The 8,818-nt window shown below is 49.2% G+C and overlaps 1 protein-coding gene across 1 annotated transcript; it reads left to right on the top strand.

Annotated features, from left to right (window-relative positions):
- Positions 1-1,382: 1,382 nt before the first annotated feature.
- Positions 1,383-7,385, top strand: OTOP3 (otopetrin 3). The gene is made up of 6 exons (XM_057384362.1): positions 1,383-1,767; positions 2,818-2,954; positions 3,670-3,728; positions 4,298-4,416; positions 5,163-6,085; positions 6,790-7,385. Exons 1-6 carry the CDS (start codon positions 1,383-1,385, stop codon positions 6,958-6,960), a joined length of 1,794 nt encoding a protein of 597 aa, XP_057240345.1. The 3' UTR covers positions 6,961-7,385.
- Positions 7,386-8,818: the final 1,433 nt, after the last annotated feature.

The raw sequence follows: 8,818 nt of genomic DNA, 5'->3' as shown, positions 1-8,818 counted from the left end.
ATGGCCTCTAAGCTCCCTCTGGAGCAGAGGAGTAATGGCCCTAGAAGAGGGGAGGGAGTTTTCTCCTCTTCGCTGTCTTTGGAGACAGAGAAGGCTTCAGGATCAATCTCCACTAAGAGAAGTGCCAAGGAACTTAGGGCTTGAGGATTCGTACTGGGACACGCAGATAAATCTCCTTCCATGGAGAGGTTCATCCTCTCCTGATGGACYGTCTAAAATCACCAGCTCAGAGAGAAATGCTGAATCCCTGCTGGCTGCCACAAAGCCCAGGGAGATCAGCTCGCCATAGAGTCCCAGGGGCAAGGGCAGACAGAGCACCTCAGTGCATGTGCAGAAGTAAAGGGAAACATTAAATTGCAACCCCTCCTCAAACAATTTCTCCCCAAGATTACCTCTCACAGAATATTCCCCCGCTCTCAAACACATCTCAGGGGTTGTTTTTTTTTCACTCCAGACACCCTTCACTACACCCAGAGCCACTCCCTGGAATGAGAGCATCTTTCCATATCCCAAACCTATAGAGAGGCTGATCTTACCTGATTGCTTTATGTGAGCAAGATTTCYCTCTCAAGAGCAATACAGTCCTGCCAAGATTTTAGCAAAAGCTGGATGGAAAAGCTCCCAGACTCTGGATATCTGCCTGGGCCAATCCCTCCAACTCCTCTGAATTCATAGTGCTGTGCAAGATCACAAGCAGAAAAAGAAAGAARAACAGGCCTTAAATTTGTCCCAGTCTCAGCCCACCAGGAGGCTGGATCTTCTCCCTGCAGCTTTGACCAAATTTTAAAGACCCTATATTTATTTTCTGCAGCTCTACCACAATTTGTGTAACTGTTGAAGGTGTGACTCTCAGAGCCCAAAAACACGAGGAAGAGGTTGGACCCATCAACTGAAAATCAAACAGCTCTGAATTTAGAGCAGGTCCGAGCTTGCTCTGTATTTCCACCTAATCCTTACGGCAACAAAGGGAAAGGAGAAAACCTGAACCCTGGGCTGGAGAAACTGTGAAAGGTGAGGGTGGGAAACTTTGAGCACCTCTGGTCCCAGCAGCTCCAAGTCCCAGTGGGCAGGGCAGAGACATCAAAGGTTCACTTTAAGGCAGGTGTTTCTGGACGGTTTTGGGTAGAAGAGTCTTTCCCCAGTGCTTTGCAATGACTCTGCCCCTCAGAAAATTTTTAATTCCTTACCTGGGCTAAACACCAATCTCCTTTTTCCCTTCTTCTCCAGCTTCTGGAGAGGGAAGGRGAAGCTGCAAAGCAAGGAAGGGAGGTCACCACACAAACGGCCTTCCCAGCAGAGCACACACCCTCTGGTCTCAGTGCATCCCCCCCTTAAACCTCCCCTCTTTTCACTGCAGCCAGTGACCCCCAGGCAGGTGAGCCATGTCGGAGAAGAAGATCTCCAAGCCCTGCAACCACTGCAAGAACAAGTCAGCCTCAGCCCCAGCAGACTCCTCCAAGATCCACTATGAGAAGTTCTGGCTGTACCGTCACTGCTCCTCGGTGCAGCAGAGGGACCGGCAAGCACAGAAGGCTGGGCAGCTCTTCTCAGGGCTGCTGGCCATGAACGTGGTGTTCCTGGGCAGTGCCTTCATCAGCAGCATGATCTTCAACCAAGTGGCCATCACTCTGGCAGATGTCTGGATCCTGCTCTCCATCCTCAAGGTCCTGTGCCTGTTCTGGATTATTTACTACCTGCTGGGCACCAGCCAGCAGCCGCACGCYGTGCTCTACCGGGACTCCCATGCCGGAGCCATCTGGATTAGGGGTAAGTTCTGCTTTTATTTCCCATCTCATGCCTTCCTCTAAGGGCTTGGAAGGCAAAGAAATTCTTCCCCTGATATTAGAAGCTCTAGAGGCCATTAGGATGTGCAGTTAGGGCATCAGGAATCTCCCAGCTCCTGTCAGGAAGTGGTGGGCACTGTGGGTGAAGAGAAGAACTCGGCTTTCCTTCAGCCTCCAGTCCAGCTTTGCTCTCTGGGCCCTTTACAAAGAGCAATCCAGGCATAACTCACCTCCAGACCAGCAACTGAGTACTGTGGCAAAGACACAGGAAAGGTTTTAGGCAGGASCACTTTGAAAAGYGAGAGGAGATTCACYRTGTTTACCCCACAAGAGCATCAGCRGCYCCATGTCACCATCATCCTTGTTTAACATCACTGCAGCCTTGTTGCCAGGGAGGGATTCTTGCCCAGTGAGTCACATCCCAGTGACACCCAGGCTTTCCTGGGACATTTTGCCTTCAGTATTTGCCCCACTTTGAAAAATTACCCTTCTCCCAGCAGCCCTGCCTCTGGTCTATTGTGGAATTTTTAATTAGGCACTGCCATGTTAACTAAGCRTGGAGAATTAATTGAAGGAAGCTGCAAGTATCTGAGTACCTAAAGATGCAGAGAGGTGTCCAAGGTGAAAGGGAGAAACAAACAAAGAGTCGCAGCTCCTGTAGATGGGGCTGCCACAAGCCTTGGCAGACATGTGTCCATCTCAGGTTTCCTCCACAAGGCAGAAAGCATCACCCACCATTAACTTATCCCTGTCACTCCAGATTGCAAAGAAAAGCCCAAAACCCCCATTCCAACCATGTTATCCAAGCACAAGAAAACACCATGCATTTTCCCAACACCTTTAACCAGTCAAAGCACACAACCAGGTTCAGGAATAAGGCTCTCCTTTGTCCTCTTCTCCTAAAATCACAAAAATTCCAGGAGAAAGACAGCCAGCTCCACACAAATCCAAGAAGCACGACGCCTCCTGTCCCCAGCCAAAYTCAGATGCTCCACAGATGTGTTTATTTACTGGTGCTTTGCTGTTTGTCCAGGGTCAGTGCTGCTGTTTGGCAGTTGCAGCATCCTCCTGAATGTGTTTCAGATTGGCTACAGCACAATCCTCATCCACTGCAAATCCAGGGTGGAAATTGTGTTCCCCAGCATTGGAATCCTTTTTATTTGCACACAGGTACTGCATGTTACCCTTCTGGAAGCTTGTTTATTTTCTCTGTCCCATTCCTGGGAGCCCCAGGGTTGGGGGGAAGCTGGGGACTTGGGAAAGTGAGTGAACATGGAGCGCTGAGGGTATTAAAGCATCACACACCACTTCAAATGCTACCTGCACTCCCCATGTGCCACACTGAGAGATGGGAGAAAGATTCAAAAAGAAACCATCCCAGAAACACCTGACATACCATGGGATCCAGAGGAATTTGCTTTGAAGCAAAGTAAGGAGAGAAGAAATTTCAGATTTTGCCAGAGCTGTCTTTGCACCAGTCAGAGCCCCAGCCCCTCTTTGTATTTGCCAGCCCATCCGCCCAACAAAATCCTTTGCACACAAAGATATCTCGCACCATTTGCACCTCATCATTCAACACCAACCCTCTTTACAGATCCAAAGTCGTGTTTGAAAAGCAAACTAACTCCCACCCACAGGGACAGGGGAACACAGGGCTCCAGGACGTGCATTCAGTGCAGTCACACATGAGCACTGCCCTCACCCAAAGATGCCAGCACCTGCTTGGGCACTGGGGACAGGTGCACACATGTCCCTGCACCCTTGCACAGAGGCAGCTTTGCTCCTGCCTGGACCTGCACCTTCTTGTCTAGCTGTCCCTTTCCATGCTGTGTGCAACCAGCCACCAACTTCACCCAGCTCATGTCATTATTTTCTCCCCTTGCAGGCTTAYTTTCTGTGGCATCACTCTAAGGACTGCATTCAAGTCCAGCACAACTTCACCAGGTAAAAAAAAARGGAGAAAAAAATRCCTTCCATTGCTCTAAAGAAACTTTTCCTTTCTGCCTGTGATGTCTATTACGATTCCTACTAGGACTGTGTTCCTCTGATCCTACACAGACTCTGTATTCTGGGTCACACAAGAACCAAACCATGCCTTGCTCAGATCCATCCTCTCTGCACTGACCTGGGCTCAGCAGCTCCCTTCACTTTCTCTTTGTGCCTTGGACTGATGCAAAGCTTGTTCCTTCCACCCAAATGTTTTTGTGCTGCCCGGCTCAGGGACTAGTTCACGGAATGGAGGATGAGGTGCGGTTATCTCCCCATTCCTATCACTGGGAGATGTCTCAGCTTAGGCCAGTTTCAGCAGGCACTGCCTGCCCTGCTCCTTTGGAAATGGCAAGTGGGAATGTACTCAGCTGTGTTTGTGCAAAGCCCCACCCCATGGGCCTCAGGCAGAGCGGGCACAAACACYCCACACGTGCTCAAATCTGTGCGTGGGCCAGCGACAGGGGAAGGACACGCTGGCCATGAACCATCCCYGCACATTGAACAAGTCCTGTGTCTCATCCCAGGTGTGGGCTGATGCTGACCATAGCCACCAACCTCCTCCTGTGGCTGCTGGCTGTGACCAACGACACCCTGCACATGGAGATCGAGGCTCAGCTGCGCGAGGTGGAGCGGCGATTCGCAGGCAAGGCTCCTTCTCAACCTCCCCACTGGGGCACTTCTAGGGAAACATTTCACAGAAAGACAGAATCACAGAATATGCTGGGTTGGAAGGGACCCACAAGGATCATCAAGCCAAATTCCTGCCCTGTACAAGGCYATCCTCAAGAATGTGTCCCAGAGTATTTACAAACACTTCCTGAACTCTGTCGGGCTTGGTGCTGGTGCACTCCTCAGTGGTTCAGATAGCTCCAGTTTCCCCAAATACTCCAACTTCCCTGTTATTGAAGGTTGTCTAGAGGAGATGGGCTGTAAGGGGAAAACACCTTCACCTGGAGGGAGGGTATCTTCTATGGAAACCTGAAACTGAGGGCTAGGAAAGGAAAAGCCCACCATAGATTAGCATTTTTGTGCACTTTTACCTTGTAACTACCAGACTAGAGGAGGCTCATGTAATTGCTGTGCTCTTCTTTCTGAGGATATAGGGGAGGAAAAAGGGGAACTAATATTCCAAGGGTAGAGGTGGAGAAGGCTTTGCTGTGAAGGAAGAGGTATCTCTCATCCAGCACCCATGGTATACACCATAGGTGGGAAAAGACATTTGCTAAACCCTGTCATTCTGAATTCTCACATCCTTTAGGACTGAGCAGTAGCCATTTAACTTCCTGCTGATCCCTGTTTCCATGCCTGCACACGAGAAACTCCCAAAGACAGCCATGAAATCCAGGCCATCTCCCTCTTAATTGTTGCCTTCCTCTTCTCGTGCTCCAGGCAACGAGACTGCCTTGTGCACGTGCCCCAACACGACCATCTGCAAAGTCTTCCAGAAGGGCTACATCCTGCTCTACCCCTTCAACACCGAGTACTGCCTGGTCTGCTGCTCCGTGCTCTACGTCATGTGGAAGAACGTGGGCAGGCGCATCAGCCACCACCACGTCCCACACACCAAGCCCAAATTCAAGCTCCAGGGAGTGGTCTTTGGGCCACTGCTGGGCGCCGCTGCTGTAATCATCGGGGCCTGTGTCTTCATGATGTACCAGATCCAGGCCACCAGCTTAGAGCCCACCCGCCAGGTCTTTGTGATCTATTATTCCTACTACATTGTGCTGCTGCCCCTGATGAGTGTGGGCGCTGTGATTGGGACAATCATCCATGCCCTGGAAAAGAAGGAGCTRGACACGATGAAGAACCCAACGCGCAGCCTGGACGTGATCCTGCTGATGGGGGCAGCCCTCGGCCAAATCGGCATGTCCTACTTCTCCATTGTGGCCCTGGTAGCAACTGACCCCAGGGATTTGTTGAACAGTCTCATCCTGTCCTACTCTGTTCTCCTCATCTTTCAGAACATCACCCAAAACGTTTTTGTCATTGACGGGCTCCACCGGCGGCGTGTTGCAGCAGTGGCTGAGGGCAAACACACTGGGCAGCTCACAGTGGCTGTAGTGCTGCCTGGGGAGCAGGAGACCACACCAAGCAACAAGCAGGAGCACGGCCAGACCCCTCCTGGCAAGGAGGAAGACACTAAAGAAGAGCAGAATCGGGAAGCCTACAGCCAGAGAMGAGTGAGTGTGCTGGAGCTGGGGCAGGAGATCCGGAAAGCTTCCCTGTCCTACATCCACACCTACTCTCACCTGAGCTGGAGGAGAAGAGTATTGAGGGAGATCTCGTTCTTCTTGGTTTTGTGCAATATCATAGTAAGTATTGTGCTCTCTGCTCTGTCACAGCTTGGCTGAGCCAYGGTGATCTGTGACACTGATGTGATCTCCTTGATATCTCTTGCATTCCAGACAAAAAACCTTTGCCCACCATGTTTCAACCACTGGTGAGGCAAGTCTGGTTTTGCTGTTAATATCCCACTCTCATTATTAGAAAGTCTCTCTTTTACCCTCAAATATTGCTGGGTTTCATGGGTGCAGGSAGGAGACAGCTACTAAATTCTTACTTGCCAAGATTCTAGCCTCTGAAAAAAAACCCATTAGGCTCATTAAGGGTGTTTCRTGAGAAAGGTGGAGAAATATGAGGCACCAGCATTAAGTCTTTGTAAACATGAGTCTCCAGGCTCGAAACTCACCCAATAAAGTACACTGTGCTCTGGGATCTTGAATCAACACTGMAGCATTAATCCAGTGAAAACACTTTGCCCAAGGAAAGAGCAAAACTCTGCAGAAAGATGAGGCAGGCTGGGGTAGAATGGGGCTGTCATTAGGTTTCCAGGTATTCAACAGGATTTTAATTATAGCAGGATATACGATGGGATTCTCCTTCTCCTCCTTGGCAAGGAGACAACTACACTCCTGAAATACTCTTACAACCACTTGAGCCAGTGCTGAGATGAGGTACAGATAGGGGACAGTTTGTCATCCTCTGACTTGTGTTTCTTTCCCTCACACCTCTGCAGCTGTGGGTCATGCCCACATTTGGGGCTCACCCCGTCTTCGAGAACGGAATTGAAAGGTCATTCTATGGCTACTCCACCTGGTTTGTGATTGTGAACTTTGGGCTCCCCTTGGGTGTGTTCTACCGCATGCAYTCGGTCGGGGGGCTCCTGGAAGTTTATGTCACAGCCTGAGCCAAGCTGGACCCCGCCCCAAGAATCAGTGAAGCTGAACAAAGATGAAATAAGCAGCAGATATGCACATGAAAGCTAAGATTTTTCCCCTCCAGCTTCTACTTGGACTTCTCCTTGCACATCTCTGTGAGTTTCAGAAGAAGAGGAGGTTGTTTTATATTATCCTTTTTCTCCATAGAGAATAGACTCAAAGCCCATAAACAAACTCTCACTGTTCTCAGGAACCAAGCATGCAGTCAGCAGTCYGCCAGTGGATGCTTTTTGGCACCAAGTAGGACTTTACCAGCTCCTGTTGAGATCTTCCAGATGAAAGAATCCAAGGGCAGCCTTCAACAAAAGCAACAAAGACTGACCTGCACCAGTTCAGAATATCAAAAATAATCAAAAAATAAAAGCTGCAACATGATCTTGCCTTACTGAGAATAAACACTTCTCCCTACAGGAACTCCCAGAGCCTCAGGTGGGAAACACTGGGGAAGCACTGCGGGTGATCTTTACTCACAGTGGATGATGTTATCACTGGTATGGACGAGCCAAGGTCCCAGCCTTGCACACAGGGCTACATCAAGAGCGAGCCAAATCTGCTGTGAATCCCTCCCCACCCCAATACTTTGGTCCTTGCTGCTGCTTTGCACATCCACAAACCTTTCCATCCATTGACCTTTCTCGAGGTCACCATGCACGAGAGAAGGTGGCTGCACAGTGAGATGCCTGATCAAAGACCCTTTAGGATCCATAGGGGATGCTTGCTTTGAAACACGTGGGAGAGACAGCGGTTTGTGACTGTGGGCCTCAAATCCAGAGGCTGAGGAATGGAAATAAAGAGATGGAATTTTCCTRTGTGTCTTGTGAAATCACTGGGTCTATTCTGCACATAGCAAAGAACAGGYTCAAAGTCAACTGACTTAAAGTGCTCTTGCATTCAGAGGTTGGATGGGATTCTGAGTAACCTGGTCAAGTGGAGGGAGTCCCTGCCCATGGCTGTTGAGCTTTATGGTCCCCTCCAACTCAAACCATTCTGTGATTCTATGAGATTTAGGAGCAGCCCTGTTCTGTAATCCATCAAAATCTGTCATGACCCTTACCCAAGGCCAAAGCAGCATGGTACAAAAGGCATCTTTCATTTTTGTTTCTGTTCCTCCATAAATCAGTCCCAGGAGCAGTGTGGGTTAGGATCAGAGCCTATTTATAAGGCTTTTTTGGGATTCCCTAGAAAAGAAAACTCTCCCAAGATAGTACAGTGAGGATTCAGCATGTGGGCAGTGATAGCACCTTTTTGTGAACCTCTAAGTGAGACTGATTGCATGAGCATGAACCTTGCCCAATAAGTGTTTGTATTTGGGCCCATGTCAACAGAAATATGTCAGAAGAAATAACAGCTGGATAAATTAGGTTCCAATAAAGTTAATTATTATTCTCATGCCACTGTTTGTACCACGGGATCCACAGGACATACATGCTAAGGCCTGACCTCAAACCTTATTCCTAGTGATTGACAGCCTGGAAACAATGAAGGGTGGCACTTCATGGGCAAACCATGATCTGGATTTTATCCCATTTAATGGCCAAAACACTGAATTAACTTAAGTTACTGAGCTTTCACGGAGCAGGTGACTTTGGAATGAACACTGAATACATGACTGAAGACATGATCAGAACAGACAGGAATGAAGCCCACCAGCTCCAACTCTCACCTAGAGCCACCACAGATCAGATAAACAGTCAGGGCCCTCCCATGTCATTTCTTAACAAGCCCCAGGGGCAATGTGCCTGTTTTACAGGTCTCAACTGCACAAAGGTTTTAGCACACAGTTCAAAAAGTCAGGAGACTTGATCCTGCTTCATCTCTGATGATGTC

The sequence above is a fragment of the Malurus melanocephalus genome, unplaced genomic scaffold (genome assembly GCF_030028575.1).
Source record: "Malurus melanocephalus ecotype Western Australia unplaced genomic scaffold, MMel_1.1 scaffold_704, whole genome shotgun sequence".
In the NCBI taxonomy this organism is placed as follows: Eukaryota; Metazoa; Chordata; class Aves; order Passeriformes; family Maluridae; genus Malurus; species Malurus melanocephalus.
This window is presented reverse-complemented; position numbering and strand designations above follow the sequence as displayed.